Raw genomic sequence first — 17,427 nt, 5'->3', positions numbered from 1 at the left:
TCTCTGTGACATGGAGCCATGGTATGAGCACATACTGTTGGAAAAATGATGCTGATAGACTTGCTTGACACAGGGTTGCCACAATCCTTCAATTTATAAAAGACACAGTATCTGCCAAGCACAATAAAGCAAAGTGCAAACAAATGAGATATGCCTGTGTCAGTCTTGTACCTTTCATATGGCATTTATCCAGAGGTATTCAATTGCTTCGTCGTTAATGCAAATGTGAATTTTTGTCACATCTCCATCCTGAACTACTTATAGTGACCATAAAAGAATGGCACTGCTTTTTTGTATTTTTAGCTTGAATCCAGCCACCTTCCTAAATGCCATTGAGATTTTATACCTGTACGGTCATATCCACAAATAATGATCCCAGTTTTCAACATTTACGTGTTGATTTTATTTTCTTGTCTTATTTCAAAAGCTGGAACCTCTAAAAATGTGAATAAAAGAAGTGAAAGCATGCTTATTTTGTTCCTGATTTTAATGCTTTAGTAGTTCATCCATTTAATATAATCTTTACAGATAATTTTTGATTAATACTCGTGTTTATGTTTTATTTCTATATAGTTTATCCATCCTATTCTATTTCTATTTTATACTGTTTTATCAGGAATAGCTGCTGAATTTTGTCAAATGCCTCTGCTATCTGTTGACATGTGGCCTTCACTAAAGTAAGGGATTGAAAGATTTGCCAATTCTTGCATTCTTATCCATGGAATAAACCATAGTTGATCTTGGTGTGTCATTTTTAAATATGGTATTAAATATTTCTAATATTTTAGAATTTTTGCACTAATGGCCATAACTAGATTGACTTTTATTTTTTCTTTTGACATGTTTTCTTTATCATATTTTGGTATTTGTATAATACACAATAATTGGAATATGACTCTTTCTATGCTCTGGAATATTTTGACTAATGTAAAAATTATCTATCCCTTAAGGGTTCCATACAGCTTGCCTTCAAAATCATCTGGGTTTGACACCTTTTTAATGATAGATGGTAGATCTTTTAACAGCCTTTTTCATTTCTTTTGTGGTTGCCTGTCTATTCAGGCTTTTCTAATACTTTAAGTACTTTCTTTTCTAATTCAATTTAAATTGAATCTTTATTTGTTAATTCAATTAAATTGAATTTTGCTAGAAAACTGTTCAATTTCCTCTGAAGTTTAGAGCATATTAACCTAAGGTTACACATAATACTTAGAATTCTTCCGTATGTGTTTTTAGACTCATTTCTATATGTGTTCTCTTCCATATGTGTTGTTAGTATTTCCAGTTAGTTTCATGCTTTAATACTTTCAGAGAACATTCATATACATCATCACAGGTGAGCCCTTGTTCCTCCTGGATAGATGAGGAAACTGAGGCAAAAAGTGGGTAAGCAACTTATTGGAGGGGTACACAGGCAGTTAGAAGCAGAGTCTAGACTCAGACCCAGGACTCCCATCTTCCCATGCTGGGCTCCATCCACCTGTGTTCTTTCCAGTAATGTTTACATGAGGCCCCGTCCTCCTCAGGCCCTGAAGGTCTGAAACCGTAAGGATGGACTGAGAGGTATAGCTGTATGTCCAGGAGAGGCTCCTGTACTCTGTTGATGCCAACATTCCTTAGAGAAATGCTCGTGTATTTGGATCTGGGAAGTGCCTTTGCAACTGTTTGAATCCTAAAGATACTCCAAATCCATCAGCAATATCACTTTTATTTTCTAAAATAAAAAAAGACATTCATTTACTTTGCAAATGGCTCCAAATGAAGGTGTATAAAAGCTCCGTTAGCCTTTGCATGGTGGAGGATGTGGTGGGCTTTGGCTTGAGTGTACGTGTGTAGCTTCAGATTTCTGAGGACATTCCCAGCAGCATCCTGTGTTTGGTACAATTTCATAAAGTAAGAAATACTTTATACATTATGCAGACTTCTGTGTCATAAAGCACAGTAACATCTAATATATACATTGCTGTGGAGTTGCTTAAAATAAAACATGACCGAGTTTTAGTAGGAGTTGGGGGGCTGTAAGTGATACTCTGGTGAAACCCTTTGCATGGCACTGAGGTACTTGGTAGGAGCTGGTATCAACACTAACAGCCGTGGTGGGTTTTGCTGTGGGGAAACCCAGTATATCTCAGAATACACCCAGGTACAGGAACAGCTTTCCTGTGTGGTCACCTTGGGAATCTTTTTTTTTTTTTTTTTTTTTTTTTTTTTTTTTTTTTTTTTGAGACGGAGTCTCGCTCTGTAGCCCAGGCTGGAGTGCAGTGGCCGGATCTCAGCTCACTGCAAGCTCCGCCTCCCGGGTTCACGCCATTCTCCGGCCTCAGCACCTTGGGAATCTTACCTGTTCCGGACTCCCATGCGTATATTCTAGCCCCTCCCCTTCCAGCTCAGCATACTCCACGAGCTGCCCTGTTGATGCAGCAGCCACAGGCCTGGCTTTGGGAGCCTTTCTCTAATTGCAGCAAGTAGATGCATGTCAGAGCTGCTTCCCAGGCCCCGCCCATTTCCCCCCACCCCGACCCCTGCCTCTTTGCAGGAGGCTCAAGACTCTGCTGCCCCACTCACTTCATCCCCTGGGCCCCAGTTTCCCAAGCCTGACTTCAACGTGGGGCCAGGTCTCCGCAGTGCCTCCTCCTGACTAGCCCCAGGATAAGGCTCCTTGCAATTGTCATCATCCACTGCTGCTCACTGAGTAACTTCCCTTGCTGGCTCTTCCCTCTGTCATGTGTGTCTGCCACAGTGAGCATCCACAGATGATGAAGGTGGGATGCCACCCTCCGCGGCCCCTCCCTGCTCACCTGGCCACAAGCCCTCTCTTGCCAGCACATCAGTAAAAGAATCCTTCTGCTGTCCCTCTTTCTCCACATCTAATTCCTCCTCCTCCCAGGAAATCTCCCAGCCCTGGCTAGGTGCACATCCCTCCTCCGGACTCCTTAGCACCATGGACAGTGTCATGAGGACCTGAACCACGCCCCAACCCCCAGACTTCCAGTGCCCAAGGAGTGGGGAAGAGCGCTAACCCAGGCCTGGGACCTGCCCACTGTGGGAAGGTCGCCCTTAGCAGATGCCATTGCACTTAATTCCCCTGTGGGTCTCACAAAGTTTCAGACTTCAAGGAACATTTAGCTGCAGCCTAATGGCACAACAGTCATCAAAACCCCCCTTTCAAATTTTGACCACTGTGAGTAATCAACTAAACTGTCATCCTGAAATGAAAGCATGTGGGTGCTAGTCCCTGTTCTTTCCCTGGCCTCTCAGGGAAGGCTTACACTGTGTTTGTTAATCGAACCCAAAGACAGACTGAAGGCGTGAATAGATGAGAGTAAACAGTGTACCCTCCCCAGGGCTGGGCTCCGTGCTGGCCACCCAACCTTCCAGGGCCACTGCTCTGCCCCATGGGGCACTCACTGGATCCTTCATGGCAGGAAACCCAGGCTTCTGCTCAGTGGGGCCTGACTTGGGGGCTGGGGGCTGCTTGAACCCACCTCCAGGCTGCAGCTCTCTTCTGGCCCCTCCTCCCCACCACACTGGGTCTCCCTGGGACTTGCCCTGGGTGAGGAGCCCAGAGCAAGAGGTGGTTGATTATTTCTCACATGGGTCAATTTCCATTCTATTTTGTCCAGACAGCTGAGGAGTGGGCTGAGAAAATGCCCAAAGGCCCACCGCCTACCTCTCCCAAGGCCATGGCCAGCAGAGACATCCTGGCTCGCCTCCACAAAGCAGTGACTTCCCATTACCATGCCATCACCCAGGAGTTTGAGAATTTTGACACCATGAAAACGAACACCATCTCCAGAGAGGAGTTTAGGGCCGTCTGTAATCGCAACGTCCAAATCCTGACAGACGAACAGGTAAGAAACGCAAGCTAGTCCTCACCCTGCGCACCGTCGGCTGAGCGTCAGCCGGGTCCCTGGCCAGAATGTACAGAGTTTAAGACTGTTCTCTGTTTTTTAAATGCTTGCATTTTTATTATTTTGTTTTTCAATCTTCCTGAAGATTCACAGGAGCCTTCTGTTTATGTAACAACTATGAATTACACCATTTTCATCAGGGTACAAATGATGTCACTGTTACTTTTAAAATCAAACTAAACTCCGCATCAGCTCCCACACTCTTTCTCCCTTCCTGGAGCATCCCAGAGGTAATGTGGTCTGGGTCTGTTATGGGCAGCAACTATCTGGGGCCAGTGTTGCACAGACAGTAAAAAGCATGTACCAAGACAGTTGTAGGTAAAAAAGGCAGATGTATTGGAAAAAGTATGAAAATATGTTGCAAGGGTGCAAGGGGCAAGTCAGCAAGAGAAAAGCTGACTGCAAAAAGACAAAGGTTTGCTGGGGATTTTATAGGATGGTGCTCGTGCTTGGTGCTGAAGAAGGCTTTGTAAAGGACTGAAAACACCAGGGTTGCAGTGAGCTACCTTGCATTTTTCTATAAGCCAAGGGTCTGGTGATAGCTGGGCACAGGAAGACTGTTGAGCTATCTGCGCAGGAGGGCTACATGTTCTGGACTATGAAGAAAGGCAGACTTAGAGCTTACCTGCTTTTTCATTTTGCTTTCCCCTGCTCCCACCAGTCTGATTCCTTTTCCCTAATTAAGACTCCACATGGTCCAAAGACGGTGGGCAGTCTGTCCCCATGCCTGGAGGGTCACAGACCCTGGTGGGAGGCTGGTGCTCCTCCCGTCACCCCAACCTGCCTTCTCCTTGCTACGACCTGGTGCTGCCACTGGCAGTGTGGGATGCTCCGGGCTGCTGCTCTAAGCGTGCTGGGTACATGCCACCCCCGGCGGGCCTCTCTGCTGTGCACAGGCTGGACAGGCCCTGCCTCTCTAAGATCCTCCTCCCTATCACAGAATCTCCAGTAGGAAGTTCTTCCCAGCTTCCTCCCCTAAGGACTGGACTGAGCTCTTCTTTGACTCAAAGGCTCTGACAACCTGCTCCCCTGGGCCTCTTTGGCTCTTCATGGCCTTCCAAGGCCAAGAGCACCTCCCAGTGGGATGGCATCCTCAGAGTCTGCCTTGCCATGGTAGCTGTGGGAGGGAAGAGAGCACCTGCCCAGCTTGCCCCCCATCCATAGTCACACTGAACACCGGCACCAGGGGAGCAGTGCCCCAGGTTGCCGTGTTCCTCATTGTGCCCTAAATGCCAAAGCAGTGCAGGGCACTGAGTGGGTGCTCAGTACGTACTGGTGAATGGACAGCGTCCATACTCCCTGGCCCTTCACCGTTCTCGGAAGCCGTTCTCGGCTGATCAGCCAAGTAACACAGAGCACCACTGATCTAGTTACAGAAGTAGATTTCCCTTCCCTCAGAAAATGCACAGCTACAGGCCCTCTCTAGTTCTCAAATGCATCAATGTCCCATTCCCAGAGAATAATTCAGATTAAAACATAACACCCCCAAACACTTACAAAGCAACTCTGCCTCCCTCCTTCCTCCTGGTTCTGCTCAGTCTCAGCCCAGGGAGTTCCCTGCAGACACTGCATGGAAATGTCACTCTTTTGCCTCCAAAACTGGACCATTCCAACCTCTTGTCTCATTTTATCAGAGTTGCAGGGTAAGGTCTTGGAAGTATTCACAGGGAAGCGTGATCATTGCAGTCACCCCTGGCCCTACTCACAGCTCTGAACTCACTGCCCCAAGAATGCATTCCGTAAAGACATTAAGAATGTGACTATCAGGTTTAATGTTCCTAAAATATCACCTTTCTCAGGCATTTTGGTGTGATCATTTTTGCTAAGCAAAATTCAAGGCTGTTTCCAAACGATCCTGCCCCACCGCACATCAAAGCCGAGCAAGATCTGTATTTGCAAATACTTCTCTCAGCATAAATGAAATAAGTCTTGGAAATTAATACAGTTGCATTGATTATTCTATGGGGCCAAGTAATCAAGGTTTTACTAATAAAGGTTTTTTTATTTCATCCAAATGAGTAAAATTTTACTCTAATTATAGATTGAAATTAATGACACACTGACATATCTGGCATTCATCACAGAGAATTTGATTTTAATAGTCCACTAAGAAAACTTCACCATCCTCAGCACATCAAACCCCTTCCCCAACCAAATTAAGCACTTATTTTTAAACTCGGCTTTCTAAAAATAAGCTGACATGTCTCTTACATGCAGCCAACAAACATATGAAAAAAAGCTCAACATCACTGAGCATTAGAGAAATGCAAATTAAAACCACAATGAGATACCATCTCACACAGTCAGAATGGCTATTATTTAAAAGTCAAAAAACAACAGATGCTGGTGAGGTTAGAGAAAAGGGAATGCTTCTACACTGTTGGTAGAAGTTGGGAGTGTCAGTTCGTTTAGCCATTGTGGAAGACACTGTGGTGATTTCTCAAAAACCTAGAGGCAGTAATACCATATGACCAAGCAATCCCATTACTGGGTATATACCCCAAGGAATATAAATCATTCCATTATAAAGATACACACACGTACGTACATTGCAGCACTTTTCACAATAGCAAAGACAAAGAAAAAACTAAATGCCCACCAGTAATAGGCTGGATAAAGAAAATGTGGTACATCTACACCATGGAATACTATGCAGCCATAAAAAGGAATAAGAGGCCCGGCACAGCGGTTCGCGCCTGTAATCCCAGCATTTTGGGAGGCTGAGGTGGGTAGATCATGAGGTCAGGAGTTCGAGACCAGCCTGGCCAATATGGTGAAACCCCGTCTCTACTAAAAATACAAAAAAAATTAGCTGGGCATGGTGGCACGCACCTGTAGTCCCAGCTGCTCCGGAGGCTGAGGTAGGAGAATCGTGTGAACCCGGGAGGCAGAGGTTGCAGTGAGCCAAGATCACACCACTGCACTGCAGCCTGGGCAAAAGAGCAAGACTCTGTCTCAAAAAAAAAAAAAAAAAAAAAAAGGAAAAAGATCATGTCCTTTGCAGGGACATGGATGGAGTTAGAAGCCATTATCCTCAGCAAACTAACATAGGAACAGAAAACCAAACACTGCATGTTCTCACTTGTAAGTGGGAGCTTAATGATAAGAACACATGAACACATGGGGGAATAACACACACTGGAGCCTGTTGAGGTCCGGGAGGAGGGAGACCATCAGGAAGAATAGCTCATGGGTGCTGGGCTTCATACCTAGGTGATGGGATGATCTGTGCAGCAAACCACCATGCCACACCTTTACCTATGTAACAAACCTGCACATGTACCCTTGAAACTGAAATAAAAGTTGAAGGAAAAATAATTTTTTTAAATAAAAATAAGCTGACATGTCTCCAATACAGTCCTCATCAAGAACCCCAAACTCTGGCACGAATATTAGGTTGGTGCAAAAGTAACTGTGGTCTTTGCCATTGAAAGTAAAGACCGCAATTACTTTTGCACCAATCTAATACGTCGAGGGATGATTAGCAGAGATTGTGCTATACTTGGGGCAAATGCGCCTGGATGGGCTGATCAACAGCAAAAGCCCAGAGGTCCATGCATTTCCTCCTTGCATGAGTTACTTTGCTGGGGACCTTCTTGGTCGAAGGTGAGGTTCCTGGTAAAGTGTGACATGGGGGTCATTTGTACTCTTAACATGTCTAGACCCATTATTTGAAAGAGCTCGCAGAAGACGCTGGGACAGTTCAACCATCTTAAATTACAGTTAACTCCGTATTTCATGACTTGGTTTATCTACAATATAAAAACTTATCTCCTACTTTAAAAAAATCCAACAGTCACGAACATGAGGGGCCAGCTCTCTTGACTTATTGAGCTCTGTAAGTGAGGGAAGTGACACATCTTTTGAAACCCTTTGGTGCAATTAACCTTTCGGGAAAGGAGAGCAACTTGCAGAGCAGATGAGTTGGAAACGGACGGGTCTTCGTGGCTCTGCAGAAAGCATGTGATAAAAGGCGGTTGAAACTGGGTCTGCCTGGGTGTTAAGACAATAGACCCACAGCAAGGGCCTCTTTTTGCAAAGCAATTTAGATCAGCCCACAGTGATTGCTTGAGGACTTTTAATATGCAGATGTATCAGGGAGAGGAACTGTTAAACATTTCTGAATTTTTTTTTTTTTTTTTTTTTTTGAGACAGAGTCTCACTCTGTCCTGCAGGTTGGAATGCATTGGTGCAAACTCAACTCACTACAACCTCTGCCTCTTGGGTTCAAGCAATTCTCCTATCTCGGCCTCTCGAGTAACTGGGACTACAGGTGCCTGCCATCATGCCCAACTAATTTTTGTAGTTTTTGTAGAGACAGGGTTTCACCATATTGGTTAGGCTGGTCTTGAACTCCTGACCTCAGGTGATCCACCCACATCGGCCTCCCAAAGTGTGGGGATGACAGGCCTGAGCCCCCGTGCCCGGCCTTCTGAACATTTTAGACGCAGTATTTCTGAAACAGACACCGCTAGGGAGTGAGAATGATGCTCACGGAAAACAAAACCCTTCCGGCAGGTGGACTTAGGTTTCAGTCCTGCTTCTGCTCTCATCCAGCTGTGTGACCCTGGACGAGGTGCTTAGCCTCTCTGAGCTTGCGTCCCCTCTGTGAAGTGGGGGTGCACAGTACCCCCCAGGCTCCTCCAGGTACCCTCCGCTCCATCCAGGCTGAACTTCAGCCTTCCCCACCTCAGCTTGCTGCTGCCTCTGCCAGCCCCGGCCCCTGTGTCTTTCAATGCCTACTCCTCCTTCCTGACTCCGTGCAGAGCAAAGCCTTTCCTGACCACACCCCCATGTTGCCACTCTCACCCCCTCACTCCTTGACCCCCTGACCTTGAGGCTCCATCGTCCAGCCAAGCCCCCGGGACACTCGTGCACGTTCTTAGGCGCGTGACCGTCTGTCTTGATGAGGCACACAGTGCACAAAGGCAGCACGCATCCAGGTTTAGAAGGCCCGTGGCACACAGGGTGATGATGCTGGGCCCTGGGGCACCGTGGCGGGTTTGCTCCCTGCCTCCTCTGAGTTCACAGCCAGGGAGGAGGAGACACACCAAATGGCAGGTGTGCATTCCTGAGGTCCTGACACGCTGCTCCCTGCTCTGAAGGGGCATGCAGTAGACAGAGAGGGCGTAGCAGGGGCCTGGCCCGGACTGAAGGGTTGGGTGGGTTTCCCTGAGGACAGGGGGTTGGGTTTATGGGAGTTGCCTCTAAGAGGAGACAGGAGAGAGCAGCACAGGCAGAGGGAACACGGGAAGCAGGAGGCGTGCGGGTGCTGGTTCGAGCTGCTGCCAGCTGCAGATGGACAAACTTTTTCCTTGTGGAGCCTCCATTCTTGCAGGGATATTCAGACAGGGAACAAAATAGTGAAATACCTGGTGTGTTTAGGGTGATAAATGCCACAGGGGAAATAAACCAGGAAAGAAGGAGGGGATAGTGAGCTGAGGAGGGGTGCACTTGTGAGTATGTTTGTCAGGGAAGATGCCCTGGGAAGGTGACACGCAGGGGTAGAGACCTGGCAGCCAGGTAGGGGGAATCTGGGAGCAGAGGTTCCTGGGCAGAAGGGTTGTGCGTGGCCAGGTGACGTGGAAGGAGTCTGAGGAGTAAGAAGCCAGCACTGTGGAGGCTGGGGTCAGAGCAGGGAGCTGGACCAGGTAGGCTGTGAGCCCGAGGGAGTTGCTGTCTTTTATTCACAATGACAAGAGGGGCCTAGAGCCCTGAGCATAAGGGCTGTCTGTCAGGGCAATTGACTTCAGCTCTAAACAGCATCACTCTGGCTGCTATGTGGACTGTGGCCTGGAGGTCAGACGAGGGCAGAGTGGGCGGGGAGAGCAGACCCAAGGAGGTGACTGGGCTGTGATCCCGGGCAAGGGAGGTGATCAGGAGAGGTGGAATCATGAATGTCTCAGAGTTGGAGCCCACAGAATGTGCTTGTGGTGTGGGGTGTGGAAGAGAAAGGGGGAGCAAAAATGAGAAACTGGCCACATAGAGGAGGCAGGGTGCTATGGGAGAAGCGAGGATGGAATTGGCGTCAGGCCTGATGGATTGAGAATGCCACAGCTGGGTGTGCGAGCGACGATGTGGAGCAGGAGGTGGGTGGCCAGGGCTGGAGCCCAGAGGAGAGGCCCCTGGAGGTCCCATGCATGGAGAGTGGCCTGAACTGGCAGGGGTGCAGCTGGGAGAGGGCTGAGTTCTGGGTCTCCCTGGTGTTGGGAAGTCAAGGAGATGAGGAGAAACCAGAAAAAAGCAACTGGGCAGCCACTGATCACGTGGGAGGAGAACGTGGAGCCATGTGAGGCCTGGATCCTTTGTCACTGTGTATGTGCATCCTTTGATGAAAGAAAAAGAAAACCACATTGGTTGAACTCATGTAACTAAATGTATCCACCTTTTTATTGTCAGTTTCCACTTTGTGCTCTGGTTAAGAGATCCTTACCTATCCCATGATAACAAAAATATTAACCTGACCGGGCATGGTGGCTCACACCTGTAATCCCAGCACTTTGGAAGGCTGGGGCGGGCAGATCACCTGAGGTCAGGAGTTCAAGACCAGCCTCATCAACATGGCGAAACCCTATCATAGACTAAAAATCCAAAAATTAGCCAGGCATGGTGGCGGGCTGCCTGTAGTCCTAGCTACTCTGGAGGCTGAGGCAGGAGAATCGCTTGAACCAGGGAGGCAGAGGCTGCAGTGAGCTGAGATTGCACCACTGCACTCCAGCCTGATTGGCAGAGCGAGACTCCATCTCAAAGAAAAAAAAATTAACCTATATCCTCTACTACAGGTTTTTAAGTTTTCACTTTATGTTTTAATACAACTGAGATAAATTTTTTTTCATTTATAGAAAGCACAGATCCACAATTGTTTTTGTATGAACAGTTTTCCCAAAAGCATGATTTTGAATTCTGTGAGTTCCTCACTGACCTGCAACACCCAGGCTGTCGGGTATGCGCTGTTCCCACACAGACGCGGGGCTGTTTCTGGCCTCCATTCTGTTCCATCGGTCTTTCCTTTTTCCCTGTCCTTGAATTGATGCCTCCGTATCTAAGTTACTTTAGCTTTAAGTGTCTTGATGTTGGTCAGGGCAAGAAGCCCTCCCACCTGGTTCCTCTTCCTCAGGGGTGTCTGCCTCCGTCTTAGCCCTGGCTTACCAACGAGATGTTAGCATCGTCCGGTGAATTTCCACAAAGAACTCTGCTGAAATTTGTATTGGAATTACATTAAATCATTATATCTCTATGGGGAGGGATAACAGCTTCTCAATATTGAGCCTCCCAACGTGCCAACATATTCTCTGTCTCTCTTTCAAAGTAGGTTTTCTTTACTGTCTTTAATTTAGTTCTATAATGTTCTGCCTAGAGGTCTTTTGCATCCTTAAGTTCTTTATATTTTTATTATGATAAAATGTTTCCAGTGGTATTTTCCTAAGTTACACTTTCTGTTTGTTGCTAGTGTAGCCACCTTGCTAAATTCTCTTATTAATTCTAATAATGTGTCAGATTCTTTTGAGTGTAAATAATACACTCAAATAATATCTGTGAATTACGGCAGTCAGAGTTTCCTTTCTGATCTCCATACTTCCATTTCTTTTTCTTGCCTTATAGCAATGTCTAGAACCTACAGTTCCACGCTGAAGAGAAACTGTAATAGATAGCTAAAAGATGTTTTGTCCTTGATTTTAACAGAAATGTTTCAAAAGTGTCAAGCTTCGATATGTTTTCTCAAGCCACTTTTGTGGATATTGTTTATTAAGGATAGAAGTTCCCTTTTATTCCTGTTTGGCTAAGAGCTGTTTACCATGAACAGATGTTGAATTTTATCCAGTGCTTTTCCTGTATCTATTGAGATTACACATGTAGTTTTTTGGGTTCAATTTCTCAATATAGTAAATTACATTAACGGACTTTCTAATGTTAAACTAAACTTGAATTCCTGGTATATGCCAAACTTGCTCATGAGGTATGGAAAGTGATTTTGCAGTACAGGATTCAGTTTGCAAGTTTTTATTGTATAATTTGCATTCATGAATTTTCTTTTCTCTTACTGTCTGTGTCTGGCTTTGGTGTCAATATTAACTAGCTTTGGAGATGGCATTTTTAGTTAATCCCCATTTTCTCTTTTTCCAGAATAATTTGGGTAAGATTGGAGCTACCCATTTATTGAACATTGAGTAGAAATGCTTATAAAGCCACCAAGGCCCAGCATTTGCTTTACGGGAAGATTTTTTTAACTGCTAAATTCCTTTCAGGATTATAGAGCCATTCAGGCTTTCTTCATTTTGTCAGTTTGGGTGGCTTATCTTTTCTACAGAAATCTGTTCATTTTTCTCCAAGTTTTCAAATTTATTAGCATAAAATCATTAACAGGGTCCTCTCACCTTTTTAATGTCTGCTGAATCTGTAGCTATACCTTATTTTTTCTTTCTAGTATTATGTTTCTCCTGGCTTAATCTTGCCAGAATTTGCCTATGTTGTCAGTCTCTTCAAATTATCAACTTTTCGTTTAGTTGATATTAAATTTCTATTAATTTCTGCTCTTTATTATTCCTTCGGCTTTAGTATAAGTTAGACAAAGCTTTCTGATTTCAGCTGTTCTTCTTTTCTTAATGAGCATTTAAAAGTATATATTTCCTTCTAATTACCACTTTAGCTGCATCCAAGTTTTGATATGTAGTTTTAAATTATAATTCAGTTCTCCATAGTTTTTATTTCCATTTTGATTCCTTCCTTGATCCATAAAACATTTAAAAGTGCTCTCTTTTGTTTCCAAATACATGGATTTTTAAAGTTATTAATTTGCCAGTTAACTCCATTTTAATCGGAAAATATAATCTGAATGACATCAGTTCTTGGAAATATTTTGAGATCTGATGTGTGGTCATGTTTTAATGAATGTTCCCTTTGTGGGTGGATAGTATGCACAGCCTCCAGCGGCTGAACGAAGGGTTCCAAATATGCTGAATAAAAGCTCCTTATGTATGCCCTTCAAAAACTCATCGTCCTTTTTGTCTCTTTGGCCCATCCATCACTAAGCGGTACGTTGAAATCACTCACTGTAGTAATAGATGTGTCCATTTCTTCTTATTCTGTCCATTTTTATTACCACGAATATATGTACACTCATGGTTAGTTGTTCTTTAAATTAAATGTATACAGATTCAGAACTCATATCCTCCTAGTGAGTTGACTTTTTTTTTTTTTTTTTTTTTTTTTTTTGAGATGGAGTCTTGCTCTGTCACCCAGGCTGGAGTGCAGTGGCTTGATCTCAGCTCACTGCAGCCTCCACCTCCTGGGTTCAAGCAATTCTCCTGCCTCCGGCTCCCAAGTAGCTGGGATTACAGGCACACACCACCACGCCCAGATAATTTTTGTATTTTTAGTAGAGGCGAGGCTTCACCATGTTGGTCAGGCTGGTCTCAAACTCCTGACCTCAAGTGATCTGCCTGCCTCAGCCTCCCAAAGTGCTGGGATTACAGATGTGAGCTACCATGCCTGGCTTTGAATTGACCCTTTAATCATTACATAATAGCCCTCTTTATGCCTGGAAAATAATTTGTGGCCTAAAGTCTATCTTATGTGATGTTAGTATAACTACCCCAGTTTTTGTAAATTTAATATTTGCTTGGTATATTTATTTCCAACTTTTTAAAAAACTATTTGGCCCTTCTGTAGCTTATGTTTTATATGCAAGTATTACAAATGTCAATGGTTTCGGCTCACTGCAACCTCCACCTCCCGGTTCAAGCGATTCTTCTGCCTCAGCCTCCGAAGTAGCTGGGATTACAGATGAGCACCACCATGCCTGGCTAATTTTTGTATTTTTAGTAGAAACGGGGTTTCACCATGTTGGCCAGGCTTGTCTCAAACTCCTGACCTGAAGTGATCCACCTGCTTCGGCCTGATCCCAAAGGATTAGGATTACAGACATGAACCACCTTGCCTAGCCGGATTTTTTTAAATTACAATCTAATAATCTCAATTATTTATGTGGATGTTTGATCCATTTACATTTGCTGTGATTACTGATATTTCTGAGTTTATTTCTGTCATCAAATGTGCTTTCCATTTAATGCTTATCTCTTTTATATTGTTTTCTTTATTTTATTTTATTTATTTTTTATTTATTTTACTTTTTTTTTTGAGACGGAGTCTCGCTCTGTCACCCAGGCTGGAGTGCAGTGGCATGATCATGGCTCACTGAAAACTCCGCCTCCTGGGTTCACGCCATTCTCCCACCTCAGCCTCCAGAGTAGCTAGGACTGCAGGCGCCCGCTACCATGCCCGGCTAATTTTGTGTTTGTATTTTCAGTAGAGACGAGGTTTCACCGTGTTAGCCAGGATGGTCTTGGTCTCCTGACCTTGTGATCCACCCGCCTCAGCCTCCCAAAGTGCTGGGATTACAGGCGTAAGCCACCGCGTCTGGCCTTTTATATTGTTTTTTAAACTCTTATTATCTTATTTTGGATTACACTTTTTTTTTTTTTTCCTTTTTTTCCTCAGGCTTGAGTGCAGTGGCATGATCATGGCTTACTACAACTTCAACTTCTCTGGCTTGAACTGTCCTCCCACCTTAGCCTCCCAAGTAGCTGGGACTACAGATGCACGCCAACACCTTCAGCTTATTTTTGTGGTTTGTTGGTTGGTTTTTTGTAGAGACTGGGTTTTGCCATGTTGCCCAGGCTAGTCTCAAACTCCTGAGCTCAAGTGATTCACCTGCCTCAGCCTCCCAAAGTGCTAGGATGACAGGCATGAGCCACTGCACCGGGCCAGACTGAGATTTTTAAAATTCCTTTTTTCCCACTGTTGGTTTGGAAATTATATATCTATTTCTGTTATTTTAACCAAAAGGTGTTTATTGCCCTTGAAATTTTATCATATGTAACAAAACAAAGTCAAAAGTTCATCAGCCTTTTCATTGTTCTCTTTTGCCAATTGGCTTTCAAGGTTTTGTTCACCTGCCTGTAGGGTTAGCAGCTTTCCCGGCCCTCATGGTTTCCTGTGCTTCCTCGTGAGCTCTACAGGGCACATGATATTGAGTTGCCGTGTAACTCCGATTTTCCGCTAGGTTTCATTTCATTACTATTTGTTGTTTTAGATCTATCTTGTTTTTCTTCTCCACAGATTGATCATTAGACTGTTTCATATAGTGGGCATTTATTTGGTGTCTCCTTCTTCACTCTTCACACCTTCGACCTTTCTTCTGAGACCATTTTCTTTCTCCATGAAGTATTTCCTTTAGCAAAGATCTTAAAGTCGCTCAGTTTTTATCTGAAAATATCTTTTTGGACCATATTTTTGAAAGGTAACTTTTCTGTGTAGAGAATTTTATTTTATTTTATTTATTATCTTTTTTTTTTTTTCTTTGAGATGGAATCTCACTGTGTCACCCAGGCTGGAGTGCAATGGCATGATCTCAGCTCATCACAACCTCTGCCTCCTGGGTTCAACTGATTCTCCTGCCTCAGCCAAATAGCTGGGATTACAGGCACGCACCACCACACCTGGCTAATTTTTTGTATTTTTAGTAGAGACAGGTGTTTCACCATGTTGGCCAAGCTGGTCTCGAACTCCTGACCTCAGGTGATCAGCCCGCCTCAGCCTTCCAAAGTACTGGGATTACAGGCATGAGCCACCACACCTGGCCTGAAAATGTCTTTATTTGACCATATTTTCTAAAGGTAACTTTTCTGGGTAGAGAATTTAAATTGACAATGATTTCCTCTCAATTTTTAAAAAATATCATTCCACCATCTTCTGGCTCCCGCTGATACTGCTTTTCAGGTCGCGCCTTTGTGTTCTGCCAAACATGTCCACGGCATCTGAAACTGTGTGCGTAGGACCCACCAAACCACGTGTTAGCAAGCCCTCCAGCTGGCTCTGATGTGCTTAGGTTTGACAAGGACTGTTGCACTCTACCTTCAGGTTCATTCGCTCTCTCCTCACCTGTGTCTCATCTGTTGCTTAATCTATACATTGTATGTTTTAAAATTTATCAGTGGCCCGGGCGCGGTGGCTCACACCTGTAATCCCAACACTTTGGGAGGCCAAGGCGGGCGGATCACGAAGTCAGGAGATCGAGATCATCCTGGCTAACACGGTGAAACCCTATCTCTGCTAAAAATACAAAAAATTAGCCTGGAGATTTTTCTAGGCCTGGAGCTCTTGGCATAATGAGCCAGGTTACCTGATGGGCTGTATCTTCAGCACAAGGCTGGATGAGGAAAACCTGCACGGCGCTGAGCTCCGGGCTGGGCGCAGACCTGGAGCTCATGGCCTGGAGTCTGTGAAACCGTTTTGGTTTCTCCATCATGGAACCCCAAGGTGGAGGAACTGAAGCAACGTCGGGCTGGCAGCATCCTTGGCACTTGGAAGAAGCAAACCCTAATCATCTGCGTAGAAAATCATACTCAGTCCAGGCCCCTCGGGATTTCCCCCAGATTAAATTCAGCCAAATATAAGCTCGTTCATGAAATAAAAATCACTAAACACATGAAGAGGCAAGTCACCATAAACATGAGTTGGCAAAAACAAGCTAAGACAGATTTAGACTTCAGATATTTTATATTAGCTAGAGAATTTAACAGGATTATATGTAAAATAGTTAAAGAAGTAGACATGTGTATTAAAATGAACGAAAAGCAATGTATAAAATAGCTAAAGGAGTAAACACTGGTATTAAAAATCAGCAAGGAGCAAGATAATATCAGAACTGACAAGTCAGACTTTTTCATTTAAGTAGACATATAGACTTCCTTGAAATTAAAAATATAATCATTAATAATTTTTTTTTCTTTTTTTGAGACAGAGTCTCACTCTATCGCCCAGGCTGGAGTGCAGTGGCACAATCTCGGCTCACTGCAAGCTCCGCCTCCCGGGTTCACGCCATTCTTCTGCCTTAGCCTCCTGAATAGCCAGGACTGCAGGTGCCCGCCACCACGCCCAGCTAATTTTTTTTAATTTTTTATTTTTATTTTTAGTAGAGACGGGGTTTCACCATGTTGGCCAGGATGGTCTCGATCTCCTGACCTCATGATCTGCCCACCTCAGCCTCCCAAAGTGCTGAGATTACAGGCGTGAGCCACTGCACCCGGCCCTGAATGTCTTTTTTATCTGATTTATCTGCAGACTTTTTTGTTGCTTTGTGTATTGTTCAGGGTTCTTAGTTGCAGATTGCAGTATCCACACAGGCAAGTTCAAGCAGAAAGAGGTTTTTTTGAAGGGCATTAGGATCTTACAGAAGCTCTGGAAGGGCTGGAGAACCAGGGAGGATGTCCCCACATCCAAGAACGTGGCAGCCGAGAGAAACCCAGCCCAACCAGGAGGCTCTTCCAGAAGAAACCCACTGCCACTGCCTCCCAGCAGAGCTCAGCAGCTGTGGTGCTAAGGGGCTGGGACCAAACCCCTCTGCCACCGGCGGACCAGAAGAGCTGATCACCACCCGGGCTCATTGCTTCCTTCCACCTTGCAGGCAGTTGTGTCTGTTGAATCTGCTACAGAGAAAAATGGGCACAGGAGCTTT

General features: G+C 44.9%; 1 protein-coding gene across 11 annotated transcripts in view; it reads left to right on the top strand.

Annotated features, from left to right (window-relative positions):
* The window catches only part of LOC105464318 (EF-hand calcium binding domain 6), a 308,413-nt gene that overhangs the window by 274,013 nt on the left and 16,973 nt on the right, over positions 1 to 17,427 (top strand). For all 11 annotated transcript variants that reach the window (XM_011712104.2, XM_011712099.2, XM_011712096.2 and 8 more), the window contains one exon: positions 3,624 to 3,851. In XM_011712104.2, coding sequence (XP_011710406.2) covers positions 3,624 to 3,851 — 228 coding nt within the window. The remainder of the gene's footprint in view (positions 1 to 3,623; positions 3,852 to 17,427) is intronic.

Source organism: Macaca nemestrina, chromosome 15, assembly GCF_043159975.1.
Source record: "Macaca nemestrina isolate mMacNem1 chromosome 15, mMacNem.hap1, whole genome shotgun sequence".
Lineage (NCBI taxonomy): Eukaryota > Metazoa > Chordata > Mammalia > Primates > Cercopithecidae > Macaca > Macaca nemestrina.
Note: the sequence above shows the minus strand (reverse complement) of the source record. Positions and strands in the feature narration are given on the sequence as shown.